Source organism: Macrotis lagotis, chromosome 1 (genome assembly GCF_037893015.1).
Source record: "Macrotis lagotis isolate mMagLag1 chromosome 1, bilby.v1.9.chrom.fasta, whole genome shotgun sequence".
Classification (NCBI taxonomy): domain Eukaryota; kingdom Metazoa; phylum Chordata; class Mammalia; order Peramelemorphia; family Peramelidae; genus Macrotis; species Macrotis lagotis.
Window position 1 is genome coordinate 730,123,444 of NC_133658.1, and position 24,106 is coordinate 730,147,549.

General features: G+C 35.9%; 1 protein-coding gene across 8 annotated transcripts in view; it reads left to right on the top strand.

Moving 5' to 3' along the window:
- Positions 1 to 24,106, top strand: part of SLC7A1 (solute carrier family 7 member 1) — a 68,187-nt gene that overhangs the window by 481 nt on the left and 43,600 nt on the right. The window contains exons 1-3 of one of the 8 annotated variants that reach the window (XM_074216130.1): positions 34 to 20,665; positions 20,770 to 21,444; positions 22,965 to 23,020. The exons of 1 other annotated variant lie outside the window; for it this stretch is intronic. Coding sequence is in view for 1 of the 7 variants with exons in the window: in XM_074216128.1 (XP_074072229.1) it covers positions 1,905 to 1,969; positions 20,595 to 20,665 (136 nt within the window). In the remaining 6 variants the exon portion in view is untranslated. Of the gene's footprint in view, positions 1 to 33; positions 20,666 to 20,769; positions 21,445 to 22,964; positions 23,021 to 24,106 lie in introns of those variants that run through there. 6 more of the 8 variants (XM_074216129.1, XM_074216131.1, XM_074216132.1 and 3 more) reach the window with 6 other exon arrangements.

The following is a 24,106-nucleotide window of genomic DNA, read 5'->3' on the forward strand; positions in this document are numbered from 1 at the left end:
CCCCGGCCCTGCCGGGAGGATGCTCCTCCGGGGCTGGCGGGTCCTCCTGGGGCTCACAAAGGCGCACCTAGCTCTAACTGGAGGACCGATGCGGGGGTGGAGACCCCACTGAGTCGCAGGGGCATTCTCCTTTCCTTTTTCCCCAATAAAACCTCACCAACTCCAGTTGGGCCATGATTCAGAGCACCCCGCGGCTGCGGAGGACAGGTCCCCCCGCTTTGGCGGCTGTTACTCCACTCGTGTGTACAGTTTAGCCTCTTCCCCTTTTCTGTGGGTGTGGAAGGGAGGTGGCGTTTGGCTTGACTCGAGGAGGACCGAGAACATGTGCTTTCGGTGCCGGAGCTGCCTGTGCTCACTCCCATGCTTTCAAAAGTAGGAAGAGCCGGTGGTTGAGCTGAGTTTCCATGTGTAGACATAAGGTGGAAGAGAAGGCTGCACTATTTTCCATTTTATTTTTTTATGACTGGAATGATTACAAAGGTCTCATTTATTTTCCTCTCCCTATCGTTTCATGTGGAGCTTTAATTAGTCTTTCATTTTATCTTAAAATATCTAACCCAGTGTATTTGCTTAAATAATTGCAACTGTGCTCTATTCCCGTGACATCTTCTGTGGGTCTCGGTGGAAAACAGCATCATCTTTATGGAAACACACCCTTTTGTCATTAAAACAAAAGCGCTTAAAAACTACATTCTAGACCAGAAACTTGGTGTGCCAAAAGAGCTGAGACAGTCACAAGGTTATATTGATTTAAAAAAAATAAGGTTCAATTTGCAAATTAATCAAGGAAATTGTAATTGGAAATGTAATGAGAAGGGCAGGAAAGATAGAGGTCAGTGTTCCTTAAATATAAGAGACTGTAGTTTATTATTTGAAAGTGGATCAGAATGGTAGTTATTAAATGCCTCTCAAGCACATGGTGCCCTGCTCCACAGAAAACAAACTTGAAAGACTGGTCTCTGACTCTATAGAGTTTGCATTCTAAAACAGACATGTGTTAACCATTTCTAAAGAGGGTTTTCTAGCCAGGAGACACATCAATTTGTGTCTTTTACTATCTGCAGCCTTAAATCAATAGTTTGAAAATAAATTTCTCATTCTTTTAGGATTCCAGATTTTTATATGGATCATTTCTGTACCATTCAATTCATCAAATGCCCTAGAAAGAATATGCATTTATTTTAATCTAGTGTAGAGTTTGAAATAGGCATCTAGACAGTAAGATGAATCTTTTATCCATGGGTACTTTTCCTTTCTTTGGATTTGTGTTAGCCTCTAACATAATATCAAATTATGATTTTAGAGACAAGAAATTCATTCCAGTCTCAGAGACATATCTAATATCTCATTTATATTAGAGCTTAACATTTTTTCACACCTATTTCTTATCTTTGAGGAAAGTCGGTCTTATCTACATTCCTAACAATTCATCAGGCAGTTATTAAGGTCCTATTCCATGTTAGACATGGTGTTAAGGGTTTGGAGATTGAAGGGGTGGAGATGAAATGTTCATTTTAGGAGACCTTTAGTTGATTTTTGTTTTAAAGCCAGATCCTTTAACTCCAAGACTAACTCTCTCTTTATACTTGTTCTTAATGTTCTGACCATCTAGACAGAAGTCAGTTGGCACCCACTCATTATTCAGTTCCCACCTTTTCCCCTCTCCCCTCTTCCTAAGGATATCCTTGGCCTCAGGGAATGTGCCTTTTTTGACATTGGGTTTGGCATATGGTAAGTGCTTATTAAATGTTTATTGATTGATCGATTAGAGTCAGGGCCGAGTAGTTATAATGCAGAGACCCGAGTTCAAGTCAGAATGTTAACATTTGCTATTCCATTCATTCATCAAGCATTTAAGAATCTTCCATGTTCTGTGATGGCAGCTAGTTGGTACAGTGGATAGAATGCTGGACCTGGAGTCAGGAATACATCCACTTTGTCAAGAAAACCCCAAATGGGGTCATAAAAGGTAGGATGAAACTGAGACAACTGAACAGCAATGTTCTGTGATAAATATTTATAGCATGCTAAATGGATAATAGCTTTTGAACTAGAGGAAAACTTGGAGATCATTTACCCCTTAATTTTACAGGTGAAGAATCTGAGACTTAGAGATATGAAAGTTGCATATATAACTTGCTAAGATCTTTAAGACAGTAAAGAGCTGTTTCAATCTTGGTTTTCTGACTCTATACTGTTGACATGCCTATTATATTCTGGTTCTATGACAAAAATGAAATCATCCCTGACCTTAATATACTTTCATCCTATGTAGGAAAACAACTTGCTGACATAGATAGATAGATAGATAGATAGATAGATAGATAGATAGATAGATAGATAGAATAAATGTAATCCCCTATAATAGCAGTAGAGGGCCCCAGTCACCTCCTTTGTAAGTAACTGGCATTTTGGTGGAGGCAGGCAGCTTTAGGATGTGGCAAAAGGGAAGGACCTGAGAGGATTTTGGTTGAATAAAAGACCATCTTAGAGAGCAGGATATTAAACACTAATCAGTTCCCTGTCATACAGCAGGAGGGCTGGAGCTGATAACCTCTTTCCAGGTCTTTCTCCTGCATTGCCCCCTTATTCTCCTAGCTTTCTTGATCTTGTTGAGGTACACCTAGGAGCTTCTCTCTTTCAGTGCTAGACTGGGCATTTCCTCCTTCTGATTCCCCATAGGATTGATAAGGAGTTTCCTCTAAACCTTGTGCTATGGCTCATGCTCCTTAAGAGTTGTTCACAGGAGTCAGAGTTTATGACAGGCAGTGCTCCACAGCTAAGCGGGGTGGTCTTCTATTTAGGACGAGGCAGAATGGGGAACTATGTTCCTTACTACTGAATGTATGAATAAATTAAAATGGGGCACATGTATCTCTGTTGACTTGGAGAATAAGCAAATCTGAGTTCTGAAACATAATTTTTACTTGTCTTCTGCATTTGGATTTGAAGAATATATTTCTTCCTTAATGGCATATATTTATTTTTTTGAAAGCAGTTCAACTTAAGTGATTTGCTCAGTCACATAACTAGTAAGTGCCTGAGGTCAAATTTGAATGCAGGCCCTCTTGACTCCAGGTGCTCTAGTCATTGTGCCACAAATGGTATCATATTTAAAATTATTTAATTTCCAGGTAAGGAATTTGTTCAGTTATTTCATGGAGTTTTTTTTCCTGGTAGGTAACAATAACAATACAATCAGATACTTAGGGATTTCTGATTTCATAGGCTTAGATGTTCTCTCCATCTATGCAGATTGCAATTCATCCATCATTGCCTATTCCATGAGACCCATAAGTGCCACAATGGGGTTCACCTTTCTTTGAAGGGTTTACTTTTTTCTGACACCTACAGGATATCAGTGGGAATACTCCTGTGGAACACCTTTCATCCTTTTCCCCCTGCCAGGGGACCAGTTTGTTTTCTTTGCCTAATATACATTTCCTTTTAACTCTATGATGATACAATAATGATAGCAAAATAATAACTCAAATGTGTTGTACTATGTAATTTTTCTACCTGGCTTTGTGATGAGTAGGGAGGAATCATTTACAATTGAGCATAGTGGGACTTCAGAAAAATTAAGCAGCCACAATCACCCTACTTGAGGATATTGGAACTTTGTACTCTTGGGACTGAAATCCAGGTCTTCTCCAAGGCCGTCATGCAACTGCCTTTTCTGGTAAACCCTTGGGAACCTAATTTTTATATTACTATTTCCATATTTTTCTCCTTGTGTCCCAAGAAGACTTTTTTAAAAAATCTTTTGGGAGATTTGCAGGTTGGTAGAATTTTTTTAAAATTGATCTTGCCTTTAAGTTGTTTGTTCACCTGGGGCAGTATTTGCAAAGTTGTGTTTACTTGATTCCTTATTTTTATGAGCATTTCACCGTGGCAACATGCTGGACAAAGTAATATATTTGACTGTAAAGTTTGCCCAGTGAAAGAAAGTTGTTATTTGATTGATTATAAAATTAATGATGACTATTTTGAGCTAGAAAAACTAAAGAATTTAATTGTACTTTTGATAAAGAAATAAAAGTTTTATAACCAAATAATTTTCATAATTGAAAGAAGATGAATTTTGAAGACTTCAATGTTAATGATCACCAATCCTCTTGAAATATATCTGTTTTTCAGTGTGTAGGAAATAATAAAAAGTGAGATCTGAGTGGACAAAGCATGTCATAGGAAGTCACTGAATGTCAGTATGGATAGAGGCCTCAGAGATCACAGTCCAGCATCTCTAAGTCAAAACTATTTTTGTCATAATATTAAGATGTTTTAATTTCTAATATGGAAGTTATCAATAAATATAATGCACATGAGATTTCTTGAGGGGATCCTTAATAATTTTTAAGACTGTAGAGGCATCCTAAGACTGAAGAATTTGACAGCTACTCATCTAGTCCCATCCATACCTGTACAAGAAACATCATTCCTGACATGGAATCATCATCCTGCTTTGACTTGCAGACCCACATCCAGGAGGTGCCCCTGACCTTTGGAGGTAGCCAATTGCATTTATGAAGAGCTAACTGTTAGCTCTTCATAGAGACTATTTTGCTCACATCACATCTAAATTCCTATTGTCCCCAATTTCTTACTCTTTGGTACTAGCTAGTTCTGAGGACAAGCAGAATTAAGCTACTTTTCCTTTTACCTGACAGTTTTTCAAGTATTTGAAGACAGATTTTCCTAAGTTTCTGTTCTCCCATATTCCTTCAGATGATATTTGGTCTTGATCCTCCTTCAAGATACTCTCCTTCTTATCAATATCCTTTCTAAGGTGAGGGTTAGAAAGTTGAATGCTTTTCCCAACTTTATGTAGCTAAAGTTAGGAGGTCTGACTTTTTATCAAAAAAAAAAAACCTGCTGTTAATAATTTAGACCATTCATCATATGATGCTAATCTAGCTTTCTAAATTTGTTTCCCATCTTGTTGCCTGGTGTAGTTCTCCAGTGCAGCAAAACTGGGTGTACCAGTTATCTCCCTTGCAAGACATCCCATCTGTAGTCTACATATATTTATATAGATTGTCTGCTATTCCTAGAATATTCTCACTTTTCCACTGATGTGCATAGTTTCCAGTGAAATTTCCCTTCCCTCTCATTATTTTGTGTTTACTTGTGTACATGTATTCCTAGTACTTGGCACATTGAGGGACTGTCCTTGGTGAATTGTCCTAGTTGTATAATACCTTACTTTCAGAAATGACTTTCTGAAACAGTTTTCTCATTTGGATTCTTCATTTTTCCTCTCTCCTTTTAACATTAAGATTTAGTTTAATCAAGCTCTTTGATTTTGGTAGTATAGGACAGAGATGTGAAATACTTGGGGAGGGGGGAATGGATGCAGCTTGTAGCACTCCCAAGTGCAACTTGAACAAGATTAAAGTGAAATTGGAAATATTTAACCAAAAATATATATATGTATAATCTATATATATATATATATATATATATATATACATACACACACACACACATATATAGCTATAGACATATAGATAATGTTAATATATGATTTTCTTAGTCAGTAGCCCATCTCTTATGTTTGATTTATTTCTATTTGAGTTTGATGTCTCTAGGGTAGAGCACCTTGAGTGTTTAAATTTCTCTACTGATGCTGAATTACAATTCATTTCAGAGTCTCCATGTACCAGTAAGTGAACTAAGCTCTAGGGTATGAAGAAAGGCAACAAATGCAATCTAATGGGGGAAAGGACATGCAAACAACTGTAATGTAGGATCAGTAGGAAATAATAAATGGAGTGACAGCAATATTGCAATGTAAATAATTAAGGGATTGGGGAAAGAATTCCTATACAAGATAGGATTTTAACCAGATTTAGAATCTTAAAAGCATTGCTTTGGGGGACATGGAGAGTTAAAAGTGACTTAGTTTAGTATGTGTCAGATGTAGGGACCCAAGTCTTTCTGCCTTGGAGGCCAGCCCTGTCTTCCCTAAGCCAATGACCTCCAGATTCATTTATTGGGTATATTTTTTAAGTCTCTTAACATATACAATATAAATTTCAATGATGCAGGTCAAATGCAAGTTCCTTGAAAGAAAGAAGCTTAAATAGTTTCAAGATTAACTCTGTAATTTTCTTTTCTTTTCTTTTCTTTTTTTTTTTTTTTTTGCTAGGCAGTGGGGTTAAGTGGCTTGCCCAAGGCCACACGGCTAGGTAATTATTAAGTGTCTGAGACTGGATTTGAACCCAGGTACTCCTGACTCCAGGGCCAGTGCTTTGTCCACTGCGCCACCTAGCCGCCCTAACTCTGTAAATCTTAATTCCTTTCAAACCTAATAAAGGATAAACTATATTATGGGAAACTTATTGTTTGATCAAGATCAAAGATCAGACCTATAAAAACCTATAGAGGGCAGCCTTCTACATAATTACTTGAATGCAGAAGAGATGAATCAGCTTTTGCAAGGTAGATTAGTTCTATGTGCTGCCCCTCTGACTTTGTATTGTCTAGATTAAATAGCCACATGATAATGTTTGTGAGTGTGTTTGGGAGGAGGATGGTAAAAGTGGTAGTAATGGTGGAAAAGATTTAAAGAAAAGTTGGCACTTAAAAAAATTATTGCTGAACTTCATAAAAAGAGTACTTAATCAAAACTTCCTAAGTGACTGATTTACCTTGTGAATGCCTGCCTGCTGATCTGGTTTTTCTGCAGTGGTTCCTGCAGCCAGGTATACAGTCCAGGGAAGTCTGGAGTTAATGGCTGGGTAGGCTGGGGGAATGATTTTCTGCTTTATTTGGTCATTAACTGTGACTTATTTTTTCTTTCTAACTCCTACTAGGGTGGTAGAAGAGGGAAAAAAATCAATTAAAATTCTTTGTCACCATTACTTAGGTCCATGAATTCTGTAGGATTGCAAGTTATTCCAGGGTGGCCACATTACAGGCATACTTCACCTAATTTTGGCTCCTTGAAATGGTTTTTAATATTTTTGTATCAACATCATTAGGTAAAACAATCAAAGCTCCCTAAGAACAGTCTTATCAAATGGGTGATTGAGATAAATAGCAAAGATTCTGATTCCAATGATATTTGGCTTATACATCTCTCTAACATTGTTAACAATAATATGAGACTGATGAGGTCATCCTTTAAGGAAGAGGTTTTTAACTGGGGAAAACACAAAAAAGTCCCAAGGACTCATAGGTAGATTTCAGGGGTTCGTGTTTATTTTTACTAACTCTAAGTATTTCCTCCAGTTATTTGAAAATAATAATAATCTCTAGGTTTGGGGGGTTTCTAAAAGGGGTCCATGCCACTAAAAACATTAAGAGCACTTGCATTAATCAGTTATACTTGTGTGTATGGAATATTGTTTGCTTAGTTGATTTGCTTATACTTAGATCATAGAATTTTTTCACTGGCTATTTTCAAGATAAAATTTTATATGTATATTTAGATATAGAGATATACATATATTTAGGCATGTTATAAAGGTGTAGGTGTATACACATTCCAGTACCAAAATCGCTGATCTCATTGACTTGTGTACTCTCACAGGGTCTTGTAATGAAAGTGCTTTATAAACTTTTAAAGTCATATAGACACTTTTTCTTCTATATTTTCCCCTCCAATCTGATAACACTCTTCATTGTCCTAGATAGCTTTAATTTGTCCATTTACATTCTCCTGAATAATAATTAATATTTGTATATTGTTTTAAGGACTTATGAAGACACTTCCCTACAACAGCCTTGTCAGGTAGTTAGGACAAACATGCATTTTCCTCATTTTTACAAATAAAGGATCTGAGAGAGAGGCTAAGTGGTGTGTTTGTGATGATGCAAATTAGTTTGGGAGCCAAGATTCAAATCCAAGTCTTTCTTAAGCCCTCCTCCCCCTTTCTAACTCATCCTTCTGAGCAGCTTGATGAATTGTCATTATTGAACAGGGTATTGTTTGGAAATCTCAGGAGTGTTCCAAAACCCTGTGCAAGGCAAATACAGGAGGTCAGAACTCTTGTTGGCTCTGAAAAGACAGATGAAAACTGTTTCTTCAGAATTAATTTGTATGTGAAGTCGAAGCCAATTGTTTTTGATGGGGAATCTGTGATCCAATCTCTCGAAGTCCCCATTTGTGACAGATGGGCTTTTACAAACAGGTCTTGGCTGCCTCGTGTTAACCAATGAACATGTACAATGTGCCTTTGGAGAAAGCAGGACGACAGCAGAGTAGTTAGAGATGACTCAGGACTTAAAGCTATAAGGAACAACTCCAATCTAACCTCATTTTACAGAGGAGGAATTTGAAGCCCAGAGAAATGGACTTAGTTAATGTGAAAAATCAGAAAATAACAGTTTGCATTCAGACTCAAGTTCTCTTGATTCTAAATCCTCTGCCTTCCCCACTTATACTGTACAGTTTTTTCAAAGGTCCTCTTTCCCTACCTGCGTTTATACAGAGCTCATCCAGATTAATGCTTTATGACAGATGAGAAAACCCTTTTTCCTGGGAGTTCCTTGCCTTGGTCCCAAGAACAGAGAGAGGGAGGGAGAGAGGGAGAGAGAGAGAGAAGAGAAGAGAAGAGAAGAGAAGAGAAGAGAAGAGAAGAGAAGAGAGCGCCTAGTTATATTTTATACTTATTGTAACAGTTTTCCTATGTATTCCTATATTCTGTGCACCAAAGAGAGTAACTCCACCAGCCTTACTTTCAGGTAAGGAAAAGTGTACATCAACATTTTCCAAGTGAATCGTTCTATGGAATTTTTGGAGTTTGAAATTTTTGATAGGGATACAGATAGGGTTTTGACCTGAGATTTCACTGGTATAGGGAGTCACTGGAAGAGCAAATTGTAATTCCAGTATGCAATTTAGGAATCTTATGGAATTATTTATAGTACAGGAGAGTTTTGACTTAACCAGGGTCATACAGCTGGCATATGACTTTTATGTCTTTCTAACTTTGGTTCTATTCATACCTCAAGCTTTGAAACATTTTGTTGGAGTCCATATATCTTCATCTGTAGAACCCTAACTGATAAAATGGACCCGGAGAAAAGGAAGAAATTAAATCTCTTTTCAAAGTGGAAGAAGAATAGTTTGGGTTTTTTTTTTTTTGTTTTTTTTTTTAGATTTTTCAAGGCAATGGGGTAAAGTGGCTTGCCCAAGACCACACGGCTAGGTAATTATTAAGTGTCTGAGGTCAGATTTGAACTCAGGTACTCCTGACTCTAGGGCCAGTGCTCTATCTACTGCGCCACCTAGCCACCCACGAATAGTTTTTGCATGTAATTTGGATAAAAATAACATACTAAATCATTAACCCCCCCCAAAAAAAATGAAATGAAAAACCAAAACTGTAATATATTTAATCTTTAATAATTTAATATATAATTTAATAGTTTGAAGAAGTTTCCACTAATTGAATTTTCTCTTAGGATCTTTATTCCCATTGCTTTAAATGCATTTTGGGAGGTGTTTGTATCTTATTAGAGGTTCTAGTACTTTTAGAGACCTTCAAAAGGCTATAAAGTTTCCTATTGTTTATTTTTGCAACTGCTTATCTTTTCTTAGAATATGAAGTAGGTTTGAAATAAGAGGGCAGACAAAATCTCAATACATGTTAATTCCCTTGGTTTATTTGAGTGACTATCCAGTTAGTGGATTATATAAAAGTGTTTTGCAAAGAGCTTATAGTTCTGTCTTAATATTAACAACCTATAAATATCTTGGATAATTATCCAAGAGTTGAGGGGTTAAATCCTGCCTCAGATGCATGCTTGCTCTATCTGCATCTTTCCGCCGGTCACTTTATTTCTCAGGGTCCCCCCAGACAATTCTTTAGGGCCAAAAGTTGCAGGCAGGTTGCTGGTATGTATTGGTAGAGGGATTTTCCACATTGAGGGTTTTCCATATTTACTGAATCACAGTTTGGAAACTGATTTTCCATTTCCTGTCCCCTCCCCTCAAAAAACCTAGTCCTTGAAGTGAGTTATTGTGAGTTGGGGTATTTGGTGCTGCCCATGAATGATTATGAAAACTAGCCAATCAATGTGATCCTCAATGTAAGGGCTCTTTGGATAAACCAGTTTGGTTTATGGATTAGAGGAAATATATACACACACACATATATGTGTATGTGTATGTATATACATACCTATATCTGTATCTACCTATTTACACATATCTATCTGTCTGTCTTGGTATCTATTCATCTATCTATATGTTTTAGCAAGGAATTGTAGCTTAAGGCTTTTCCCCCTATGTTTGATGCTTCGATTTCCTTTGCTACAATTCATCAAATGTGGAAAGTGCTTCTATGGCCATGGATCAAAAGCAAAAAATATTATGATGTTGCTTCTTTTCTTCTCTCATGTGTTACACCTTCACCTTGAATGAATTGACCTGATATAGGACTGATACTTACACAGTCTCTCCAGAATCTGTACACCCTACTGAGCTATACAGTTCTTAACCTGGAAAGAACACATGTATGTTGGTACTTGCTTCAAAGAAACTCTTTGAAGTGCAAACATTTCCTTTCCTGAAAAGAAGGGAAATTGAAAATAAAACTTCTTGTTCCGTAGAGACAATGTGCTCTTGGATCAAAGGAGCTTATAAAAATGGAGACTCAGGATTTCAACCTTGAAATAGGTGTGACTGACCCAGTATCCACAGATCTTGAGGAACACATTGGGATCTCTTGAGTCTGGTGAGAGCGTACTTTGATTTCTAAAAAGATCATAGGATAGATATTGGGCCATCCCATTAAAATCACTCTGAATTTATATCTAACACTTTATTGAACTGGTTCTCTCTTCTTAGTTGTAATCTTTTAAATATGTATTTAGGAAAAATGTTTATGCTAAAAGTAAGGCTTTCTGAGGGATAAATGATAATCTGCTTGATTTATGCATTAATGTTGCTTTGCCCATCTCCCTTTGGGATTAATTCTGTGCACCAAAGAGTAACTCCACCAGCCTTACTTTCAGGTAAGGAAAAGTGTACATCAACATTTTCCAAGTGAATTGTTCTATGGAATTTTTTGAGTTTGAAATATTTTGATAGGGATACAGATAGGGTTTTGACCTGAGATTTCACTGATGTAGGGAGTCACTGGAAGAGCAAATTGTAATTCCAGTATGAGTTTTCTGCAATTTAGGAATCTTAGGGAATTATCTATAGTGTGGGAGAGTTTTGACTTATTGATAAGATGCCTGGTCTAGAAAGTAGAAAAAAATAATTTAAAACAGCAGAAATACTAACTTTTAATGTGAAGTAGCTTTCTCTATTTAAAATGTTTCTGTCATCAATCAACAAGTAAGTATTAAGCTTCTTCCGAATGCCTACTATGTGCTTGGTTTATGAAATACATTGTGAAATACTTAGCTGTGTCCTTTTGGGGTATTACAATCTTTGATAGATGGTTCCATTTCTTGTAAGCAGGCTGGGGAACTTTCCATGGAGATAGGTATGTTAACAGAAGAAATCAGATTTAAACTTGGTTCACCTGACAATAGTATGAAGTCTGGTGAGGACTGCCCAGTATGTTCACATAAAGATCCATCTGAGTGAGCTATCAAGACCTTTTCTTCCTTTAGCAACAGAATATTATATTTTGGTCTTCAGCATTCTATATTGTTATTATTCTTTATATAATCTATATTGCCCTGAAATGATTTCAGTCATCAGAAATAATTTATTGAGTTTTAAAAAGGTAGAATCTCCTTTTTAAATAATGCTGACTTAAGGCAAAATGTCCAGTATAGATAGAAGTTAAATTTCCTTTTGGGAAGGATAAATTCAATATTATGTAAGATGCCATTTTTATTTGATGCTTTTTATTTGATACCAACTTCTCAGCTTGTGTTTGTGCATATTCTCTAGCCCTATAGAATGAAAGCTTGAGGGCAGGGACTGTTTCTTTATCTTTTTGTGTCCATAGTACTTTATACATAGGAGGTAGGATAATATAGCTATGTTTATGTTTCTCTGACTTCCCCATATTCTATTGGATCTATATAATAATTCTCAGCATTTTAGGGAGTATATCTGCCCATGATGTAGTCTTGTTTTGATGTATGGGCCCGTGGTTGGTCGGTATGGGCCAGCACTCAGGCCTAAACTTTCATAATCATTCATTGGCAGCACTAAATGCCCCAAATGACAATAATTCACTGCGAGGACTAGGTTTAAGGACCTCATTTTACAGAGAAGGAAACTAAAGCCTCAGAAATTTAGTGTCTTGCCCAAAGTCACATAGATTGTAAGTTGAAGAATCAGGTTTTGAACCCCAGAATCTCTGACTCCAGGGCTGCTGATTTCCACATTAAATTATATTCTCTTTTGTGTGTGTATTTGGCAGGGGGAAGAGGGGTTGGTGTTTCCTCCTTCCTTAGAGATTCTACAGGGTAAGAATTCTCAAATGAAGTATTTGTAATCTTCAGGTAAAAAATCCCCCAAAACTTAACCTTTCCATTATCTACTGAAATCAATAATTATTTGCATGAATGCTATCAGGCTCAGATGGCATACTGTACTTTAAATTACCTCTATTGTCTGACCTTAGCTTATCTCCTTTTATACCATTGTGGATGACATCATTGGTTGGAGAACTGATTTTTTGAGTTTCTGAGGTACTTAAGTATATCAATATCGATTGTCTCTTAAAACCTCTTTGACTTTTCTTACTTAATTCATTGGGTTTACATATAGCTGAACCCAGTCTCAAAGTTCATTCCTTTTGTGGAAGAAGGTAGAGGGGGAAAAAAAATCTCATTAAAACAATACTTGTTCAGTTAATATTTATTAAGCAACTACTACATGCCAGTGATACTGTACTAGTGTACAGAGACACTGTATAGAGAACAGTAAGTTCTGATCAGTGGAAAGAATATTTGTATATTACCAGTAATGATAATAAATAGTAAATAAAGGGCAAGGTGCAATAATGGACTGAGTTAGAAAGACTTGATTAAAATATTGTCTCATGAGCTGTGTGTGGCTTTGAACAGGGTTATTTAAATTTCTCCAAGCATCAGTTTTCCTCATCTCTAAAATGAAGTTAATAAATGTCTACCTCAAAGGCTTGATGTGAGGGTTAAATGAAATGATTTTTTTATAAGGCATTTTGTGGGCATTAAAACATTACTACTGTCCCAAAAGTCTTGGTGCAGTTTTAAGGTGTTAAAGCTTAGCTTTAGTTGCAACAAATGAGTGAATGAATAAAAATGTCACATTGGAAATTCTGAAATTTCCTTGTTTTGCTGTAGTTTCAAATTGTTAGCTTTAAAGTTAAACTTCAATAGCTTAAAATGGTGGGCATCATTTATTTTACACTAGCCAAATTCCTGAGGTCCTTAACTATAAGGTGCTTTCATATCCTATTGGTAAGGCTCAGTTCTTATTGAGCTAGAGGAAACCTGGAATCTAAGAGGGTTCCACTTTCCCATAAATTCTTAAAATTTTCTTCCAAAAGATATGTGCTATTTGGTTAGAGTAACATTGGAGTTGGGGTAGGGCAGTAGATTGGGAGGGGAGAGCAGAGTATAATTTTATGTAAGGGTGTAGGGAGATTTCAGAACCTTTTCCTTTTCTCTTCCAGTTGCCTGGAGAGCCCAGTTTGTTCATCTAGAGGGCACAATATGGATAATCCAAAAATAATAATGGAGAAATGCAGAATGAATGAACCAAAAATAATTGAATTATTATTTATGTATAGAACATTGCATCTTGGAGTTGGGAAGACCTGGTTTTCAGATTCCAGTTCAGACACTTAATACCCTTGTGTCTCTCAGTTTTTGCATTTGTAAAATGAAGAGGTTGATTTCAGTGACCTAAATCTTTGCATAATGTTGTTGTTGTTGTTATTATTATTATTATTATTATTATTATTATTATTATTACATGAAATAAATATTGTTATTTAGCCAAATTATGCTAGTTCTTGCTTTCTGTCTCATTGCTTCAGCTCCAAGCATCTGTACCTGATCCTTTTGTTTTTAAGACTGACTTCAGCTGCCCTCCTACCCCCTGAAATGCTTGATGAAGTCTCCTTGATTTTAGAACATTTCGTGTATTTCTTTTGCCTCTATCAGACTGCCTCCTAGCTATCTTACTAATCCTCCCCCAACCCCTACCCACAACATAACATACTATTTGCTAGTAAGCTTCTAGAGTCTGGGAACTATTATTGCTCATTTTTGAATCCTCAGTCCTTAGCACTGTTGTTCTAGCATATTATTAAGTTTAGATATGCTTATTGAATTGAACCCAGGTTTTCAGTGAGGTGAGGTGAAGTAAAAAGTCCCCACACCTCAAACAGTGTTGTACAGACTACCTCCTACATAGTAGGCTATTAAATTTTTATTGACTAACAAAGGTATGCCTTTAAATTTCACTCCCTTTTAGGTCAAAGCTTTGAGACCTGAGGCAGGATCAAAGTTTGAAAAATTCAGTATGTGCAAGTAAAAATGTTCCCATTATTGCATTTTAAAGGCAAGTTTACCTTGTATAACAGTGTGAAGTAAAGCTGCTGGTTTTGATAAGATGCCTGCTCTAGAAAGTAGGGGAAAAAAAATAATTTAAAACAGCAGAAATACTAACTTTTAATGTGAAGTAGCTTTCTCTATTTAAAATGTTTCTGTCATCAATCAACAAGTAAGTATTAAGCTTCTTCTGTGAGCCCGGCACTGTGTATAAACATTAGGAAGAATGTTATACTTTGTGCATTTATGTCTTCTTTGGTCAAATAACTGACCAGTTGAGTTTGTTTCTATAGAATTCCATTCTGGCGAATGTAACTTCTTATAATATTGCTATGGGAAAAACCAGATATTTTAGAGTAGGTTGTTGCATAAGATCCATTAATAGCATTGTATCAGCTTATGAGACTTCATCTCATTTTGAAAATTAAACCTTATGTTTTCTAGGAATGAACCTGAAGATTGTCCCATACTCAACATTTTTATATTGCATTGTCTTAACAATTACATTTCCTCATTTTGCCCTGAGCATCTGATAGGAAGATGAATAGTAAATTCCTTGTTTGAATTGTTACAGTAATTCTTGTTGTTGGGAGCCTAATACCAGAAACTTATGTAATACTTATCACTTTAGCAAAGAAGGAAAAGAAAGCATGGAGTAAGCAGATACCTTTCAACTGTCCAGTGATGCAGAGAGGTAAATTAGCATGTATTTACAATTGTGTGAAATATTCTTGGAGAAGCACAGGTCACAGTCAGAGAAAGGGCTTAGTAAGTTAGATTGTCTGTGTTCCGTAAAAGGACAGTTCCTGTTCAAAGGAGCAGAATATGTTTTTCAGCAAAGAAAATCGAAGGAAATTAGAATAGGAAGGCAGTGTTAACTAACTTATTTAACACTACTCCTACTCCAAGTTAGGAGATTTGGATTCCAGTCCATACTTCGCCACCTCTTGCCTCATTGGACTGACGATTCCTTACTTATAAAATGAAGGAACTGTTTTAGTTTTAACAGGGAAGTTCCTTCCATTTCTAAGGTCTGATTTTATTATGTGATTCTAAGAGCCTTGACAAAGGAGCAAGGGGTGCACTGACTCAGGGAGAAACTTCTTTCATTGTATATTTCATAATAATATTTTATTACTTTTTGATTTATTTTTATGTTGACATAATGTGTGACATGCCTCCCCTCTCATTGGTATAGTTAAGAAAACAAAAGACAATTGCCATATCTGAGCAAATGTTCCTCATTGTTAAATGTGTATTGTTGTTCAGTTGTTTTCAGTCATGTCTTCCTCTTTGTAATCCCCTTCTGAAGTTTTCTTGGCAAAGATACAGGAGTGGTTGACCATTTCCTTCTCCAACTCATTTTACAGGTGAGGAAACAGAGTCATACAGGGTGAAGTGATTCAGCATGGGTCTTGCATCTAGTAAATGTTTGAGGCTGGATTTAAACTCAGGTCTTCCTGACTCCAGGCTTTGGTGCTTCCTGACTCCAGGCCTGGTGTTCTATCTACTGAACCATCTAGCTGCATATTTCAGGGACCTTGCTGCCAAAAGAAGGGGAGTGTGATTTGTGTCAATCAATCAATTCAATTTAGTAAGGATTTATTTAATGCCTACTATGTACTTGGTTTATACGGGTCTTGTGAAGACAACAGTGGGAGTCTCAAGGACCAGGACCAAGCAGTCATTAGACTTCATAAGCTCCTTGAGAGCAAAGAATGTCTTTTGCCACTATTTATATCCCCAGGGTTCAGTAGTCTCTGGAGCAAAGTAAGCACTTAATTAAATATTCAGCAATGAATACAAACTATATTGATACAAACTAATACAAAATACATTTCTGATATCAATAAAGAGGAAGATCATTATTTCTCAAGTCAAGTTTGCTCATTTCTGCTTTAATTTGCATACTACTTTTGGTGATGTTTTTCTTTATGTTGTTGTGGTTGTGAAGATTACTTTCTTTATGTTGTATGTGTGAATTTTGTTTTGTTCTGAATCCTTACATAGTTTTGAATTCTTCATTTCTTGTGCTTTATATTGAAAAAACATTCAGATTGTGTTAACTTGAGAGATTATAGAAATGTTCCTTAAAAGCTCTTGCCTTCATTGATCTCAGCACAGAAATAAAGGAAAATTAAGGAGTGTCTTCCATGGAGTCTCCTATTACTAAAACAAAAAAGTATCAATCATGGCATGCAACTTTGTAGGATAAATCAATCCTCTTCTGAATTAAATCTGCTTAATGTGACTTAGAGAACAGCTAACATTTTTTTGGAACAGCATTATGGTCTGCAGAAACACAAATGGGCCCAGGTTCCACTCTAGTGGAAATGTTTGTTCCTAAGAGAAGGGAAAGAGACATATTTAAAAAGAAATGCCTGTTTCCTACTGTTAAGCATGGTGGAAGCAGTATCCTGGTGGGTGTAGTGTCTCTCTTCTGAAGGTGTTGGCATCTTGTGATAGTTACTAGAAAAGTTTTGGCATCAAAATCTTCTCACCAGGGAGGAAGCTTGGGAGAGATTGTTTTTTCAACTGAACTATCCAACACACACATCAAAATGTATACAAACTTTATCAAAGGCAAAAAGGATTAGGTATTGTCTAGGGTAGCATGAATTTAAGGGGGAAACTTCAGCCATGTTAAAGGATAATTTGAAGCTGTGTGTTGTGATATTTTGAAAGATCTGTCTTTTGTTTTGAAGTGTTTGCTTCTGATGTTTTTACTCTTTCCTTGGCCCTGCCCTCTCTACACAGACACCCCTTTTTCCCTAATCAGATAATAGAAGTGTTTCCTTGGCTGCTACCAGCTGCTTCATGGATAAGAAAAGGCTTATGGTTGACCTTTTTGTTGCCGCTTTAGCAAAGTCTACATTGTGAAAGTAAAAGCCTTTCATCCAGATATAGGAACATCTTTTAAGTTGGACATTTAATTGGTGCCAGGTACCTAATGCTAGGGATATTTTTGTTAATTGAAGGGCTGCTTTCTTTTAATATTGATAGTGACCACAGTCATTTAATATCAAAAGGCACAGAATGGGATTCTGATTAGACTTTGTCATCTTGATAATAGATTACTGTGTCCTTTTTAGCAAGGGATAGCTGAAAGAACAGAATGTTCCAGATTTTGATTTTCTGAATTTTTGCTCCTCCCCATAACACCCTCCATATGTAAAAAGATCTCAAAAAAAAAGGACATTTGAGGGTAGAAATGAGCTACAGATAAGCCACATTGACTTGAAAATAAATCAGCATATTATCCCCAGGTAAAGAATTTTTTTTTTTTTTTGAGATTTTATACACGCGCGCGCGCGCGCACACACACACACACACACACACACACACATTCCTTGTTACAATTCTGGAGAAGACACATTGGTGTGTTTTTTTATGCATGTTATAGGGCATAGGTATATGCATTTTGTGTGTGTGTGTACGTGTGTGTGTGTGCACATGTTTACGCAGGCATACTTCAATGCCATGGTAGATCCCTAATCTCATTAACTTTGGTCCTTTCTTGATCAATCTTATCACAATCCTAAAAACAAAGAAAATCTGTATATTTTTACTTGAACCACGCCTTTTATTTTATTGGATTAGATAATTTACCTGCCAGTATAGATTGAATTGTATAATTACAGCCTTAAGAGAGATGTCTGGGTGGGTAACTGAGAGGCTAAATGATTTGCTCAGTCTTAACAGCCAGAATGTGTCAAAAGTGAGATTTAAACTTAGATCTTTCTGACTCCTGTCTAACTTTCTATTTCATGATTCCCCTCCCCTGTCCCTTTCCATGCTGCTTCTCCTGTATATATAGTATGTTGTGTTGTGTATAAGCTTAGATTTTAAAGCTAGGAGGAACTTTATTTTTATATTTGGAGGCAGTACAAGTTACGTGACTTAACCCAACACATAGTTAATAAGTGTCTGAGATCAAATTTGAACTCAAGTTCTCCTGCCCCTGGTAAGAACTTTAAAAGGCATTTAGAGCAGACAAAATTAATTTTCCAGACAAGAAAGTCTTAAATGCCTTACACAAGTAGTAAGAAATAGAAAATTAAAAAAAGGAATTGAACTTATTCTATAATTTTAAAGTCAATTCCCTGCTGAATAAATTATACTATTTTAGACTGAATGTGTTTTTCTTTCAAATATTTGAATGACCAATTGATAGTTCCCCCCCAGAATACCCTTTCCCTCTCATTTTGGGGATGTAACCTATGCTTGGAAATGTGCTTTTTTGCAATTCAGCAAATATACATAAAAATATGCATAAAACATACATATGATGTATTCATTATATATTATAAGTGGTATAAGATTACATAACATTAAGTTTATTTGAAGTTTTGTCAGAAGACAAGGAAAATTTGTAAAATTTGTTTTTTAAAAACCTATGTGGAAAACCTGATGAAAGTTTTATTATAGTAGGAGAAACTATAGATATGAAATAAGCATCTAGTGCTCTTAACCTTTTGTAGACTATCAGACTTGGCAGGGATCTAAGAGACCCTCATAGCTCATTCTGCCTGAGAACAAGATATTGTCTCTATCTCTAGACTTGACAGGGCTCATTTATTTAGTCTTTGCAAGAAGACTACTTAAGGGAGCTCATTACTTCTGTTGTAGCTGCTTCTGGAAACTTTCTAAATCTTCCTTTCTGTAGCTTTTATTCCTTGGTCCTAATTTTGATCTCTGTCCAATCCTACTAAGTCCTAATTCCCTATTCCACATTTTTGACCATGAAATATCCTAAAACAACCAGATATTTTTCAGATAAGCTACTGTCTGGCTATGCCTTTTCCATCTTTTATCAGTGAAATTAAAATATTTCAAATTGAAATATAAAGCCATATTTATTCCCTATTAAATTTTTCTTTTCGAGTTGACTAAAGGATCTGATCTGTCAAGAAATTTTGAATCTTGACTAAATCAGTTTTATAGTGTGTCCTTTCAAGGTTTGTATCATCTGCAAATTTGATAAGCACACAGTCTATGCCTTTATCCAAATCACAGACAAAAAGTTGGTTATTTCAGGCCAAGTAGAGAGCCCCAGGGTGCTCCATAAGAGAAGGCCTTCCAAGCTGATATTACTACTACTATTTGGATCTGGTTATTTAAACAGTATCAGAGCCATTAATTGTATGTATTATTATCTGATCCTATCTCTTTATCTTTCTCAAATGCTTTGGTGAACTCTATGTTAAACTTTCTATTGTTCAGTAGTATCTGACTTTGTAACTCGTGGACAATAGAATGCCAATTTTGTTCATGAGGTTTTCTTGACAAAGATACTGGAATGGTTTGCCATTTTCTTCTCCTGTGGTTTAAGGCAAAATAAAAATTATGATCTACTGCTGCACATAGCTGCCTCTAAAATTTCTATAGCCATCCCTTGATCTATCAATCTAGTAGTCCTGTCAAGAAAGGGAATGAGGTGTTGATGAAATTATGTTGGCTCTTTCCGATTATTATTTGCTTTTATAGGTGTTTACTCCTTTAGAATTTTGTCCACTTAACTTTCAAGAGATCTACTTTGCCCATTTTGAAAATATCCAGTGTTTCCCTCTATTTTCTGTGATTATTCAGGAATCACTGCCCATTAGCAGTAACTGATGCAATCACATCTGTTAAGATATCCCCAAGTATTTAGGTCTTTTGCTCCTGTTAGTTTGAACTCATCTAGATGAGGTAGAATCCTTCCTACTACTGAAGAGGCAGACATAACTGAAATGATCGAACAATAAAGATACTTTCCCAATAAGAAGAGTTGTTATGAGACTAAAATGAAATGTATGCAAACTTTGAAGCTTTATAGAAATTTATAATTAGAAGGAATTTTAGCAGACATCTTCAATCTCCCCATTTTATAGATTAGGACACTGAGGCCAAGGCGGGTGAAACAATGTGTCTCAGCTTATACTGGTGGCAAATCTTGGTCCAGAAGGGAGGTTTTTGGATATTATGCAGTATTTGGGGGGATGTATGGAAAGCTGGATTTCTTGGAGGTATTATGTCCTTGGAGCATTTCTCAGTTTGGACAGGTGTTTTATTACCCCCTTTCCTAGTTTAGCTATTCAATAAGAGTATTTCAATTAGCCATGTTTGGTAAAGTCTTTTTTCCCTTTTAGGAAATCTAAGATTTGGAGCTTTCTCTGCAGAAGAGAGAAACCTTATCTACTTTGCAGGCACATTGATACAGGTAATTTGATGAATATGGTGTTCCCCATATCCTTCAAGTCTCCCTCTTCCCCTTTAGAGAATGTAGATTTTTTTCAAAAATACCTCTTTTTTTCCTTTTCAAAGTTAACCATTGTTGTGATATGGTGGCCCTGGGATTTCTTCCAGGACAGATCAAAGGAAATTGGCACAAGGTTGAATAATCATTGTATGTATAAAAAAAAAAAATCATTGTATCCATAGCTGTTTATTTGATTTAGAGCTCCTTTAACATGAAAACTGTCTACACACATGGGCATTTAAATGATTTTTGATTTGGATTTAGTTTTAAAAGCAACATGGTTTCTTTCTGGAGACAGTCATGGTATTGTGGATATACATTTTCTCATGAGCTGCAAACCAACCTATGGAATACTGCCATTATTCTTATCCTGTTTTACAAATGAACAAACAGAAGATGAGAGGTTAATTGACTTGCTCATGTTGGTCATTTAAGTAGCTAAAGGAAAGAATTGAACCCAGCTCTTCCCAATGCCAGTGCCAGTGCCAGTTCCAGTTCTGTTAACAATTTTGCCAAACTATCTACCTCAACTTTGACATCTGAGGCTCAGTTTCTTCAACAGGCATAGTAGTCCTTAGGATTCAGTGACATGATACTGGAACAGTGCTTTTATACAAAGCATGGTATAGATGTGAACTATTCTCTGTTATATCATATGTTTGATGTTGAAATAACGTGGCTTTTATTTGTTCTTTTGGCTCAAGTGTGATGCATTGACCTTAAAGACTGCTTTAAAGAAGGTAATTTATCATTATTACTTATGTCCATTCTCCAAGATGATGATTTAATTCAGAATTAAGTAAAATCTCTATCATATAATTAAGTCTTCTAGATCAAGAAAAACAAAGCATATGTATAAAGGAGGACAGGGCAGACTTCTGAACTGGTGCTGCCCTCAGAATCACATTTGTATGAGATATAATATAAATGGATAGAGATCTTAGAGGGTGATAATTGGCCTTGGCAGCTAGAAGGTTCCTGTCCTTCTAGAAGGGGTAATGTATATATCTGTGACTGTGGGCAGCTCATTGTCACAGACAACTCTCAGTACTGTGAATTACAGGGTAGTTGCTGACATTTTTAATAGAGAGTTTCCATGCACATCAGTAATTCTTTAAACTGAAGAAATCACAGGTCTAAATCTTTTTTTTTTTTTTGCAAGGCAGATGGGGTTAAGTGGCTTGTCCCAAGGCCACACAGCTAGGTAATCATTAAGTGTCTGAGGACAGATTTGAACTCAGGTTCTCCTGACTCCAGGGCCAGTGCTCTATCCACTGCACCACCTAGCCCCTCAAAAATAAAATATGTGGTTTCTACCCTGCCCCCCCCAAATCAGAGGAGTTCCCAGATGTCTTCCTTCTACCCTTTCCAACCTGTAAGAAGGAAGGGCCCCAGGAACAGGGGACACCGAGATGGAGATGTGGTTTTTCAAGTTGATTTTATCAGATAATTTTCTGAAGGTAATAAGTCCAAGGAAGTAACACAATAGGAAATGATTAGGAGAATTCCCTTTGCTGTAATTAAAAAAACCCAAACTTTATCACCATTATATTCCAATAATTACCTCTAATACTCCTCCCCTATCAAAAAAAAAACTTCCCCTATAATAAATTCAATTAAGCAAAACAAATTTCTGAAAATATATGCTTCATTTGGTCACTACTTTGATCAATGGTGACCTTCAATGATGTTTACATTCATTTGAAATGGTGTAAGTTGCTTTTCTGGTTTTGCTTGTTTTGCTCTGTGTCTTCATAGAAGTCCAAGTTTCTCTGATTTTTTTCCTCTTTTCTAAGTATAAGGTGATATTGTATCATATTCATATGCTGCAAGTTGTTCAGCTGCTCTTCCCTAATTGGTAGGCACCCACTTTCCTCCTAAGAACAATCAGGTGGGGAAGCCTTGGCTTCATGGCCTTCCAAGTTAACCTATGCATTATCAGTTTCTTAGCAGAAAAGATTGTGTCTTATTTATGCACAATGCCTTGTAGTCGCAACTGTTTATTGAATGAATATCTGTCTTGGCCTCTTCTGTCTGGGTAGTGAGCTAAATGGTTATCCTGGGTTTGTGTTGTTAAAGGGTTTTACAATTTTGAGAGTATTTTGCTAGTTAGTGGCTGTCATCAAGAAACTAACAAGTAGTCTATTTGGAGAGATTTTAGTAGCTATGATGACATTGGCCATTAGGCCACCTGCCATCTTTATAGATTACATTACAATTTGACCTTTGCTTTGTAAGTTTTTTTTTTTTTTTTTTGCAGGGACATTTTATGCATCAAGGCCAAGAGAGAAGAATAAAAGAAAAGTAGGCAGAAATGTAAGTTAAAAGGCAGGAAATAAGGCTAGGGGGTAAGAGAAAAAAAACAGACCTTGAAATTATTCTTTAATCAATTGTTTCTAAAGACAAAATGGTACATGGAAAACAAACATATTTCCACTCAATGTATACAAAATTTAGTAAAATAAATAATATAGCTTTGTAGGCTTGGATTGAGGAAGAAAGCAACTTTCTGTGTCTAGCATTCTTTTTCAACCTCATTCAGAACATAGGAAGTCAGGAAGGAGGCCCTTAGGTAAAATCAAAAGCTTTCATTCTCAGGAGCCAAAATTAATTAATAATTAAATGTTCAAGCTGTACCTGAAAATTTCCAGATTAGCACATTAATAATGATGAAGATAAATTTATAATTACACATTAAATGCAATCATTTATTTGTTATTTCAAACATTTTTACTGTTTTATAGAGGAGGATGAAATTGGATTTGCAAAGAGTTTATTTGACTTGCCTCACATAATACTTTCAATACCTTTGTTGTGACCCAAGGAACTGAGTAAAACATATTAAATACTCATTTCATGGTGATCATAGGTCTTTTACCTTTTCTCTTAGCCTTCTATATCCAGTATTCTCTTAAGTAGAAGAGGCTTACAATTCTATCCTTTTTAAAGAATTGCTAGAGGGTTGCTAAAGTTGGAATTAGGCCTTAGCTAAATTTTGACTCATAAATGCTCTGCAGACATTAAATATTTACTTGATGTTGAATGAATAAACTGAGAGAGAAATTGTGAAGAAGCTCTTAAACTTGTAACTTTACCTGTATTCTTTATTGTGTTTCTATTAGAAGTAATGAGGATAGGTTTCCATGTGGAATAAAATGGTAAATTTCCAAAATGATGTACAACAATGCAGATGTTTCCTGAGAATCAGATAATCAATTAGTCAAACAATAAGCATTTATTAAGTGTTTACTATGTGCCAGATGTTATGTTTAGGTGCTTATTCCCTAATTTCCTAAATAAATATTTAATGATTAATTTTGGGGGTAATAATAAAGGTGCTTTTTAAATTTTTATTTATTTTATTTTATTTTAGATTTTCAAGGCAATGGGCTAAGTGGCTTT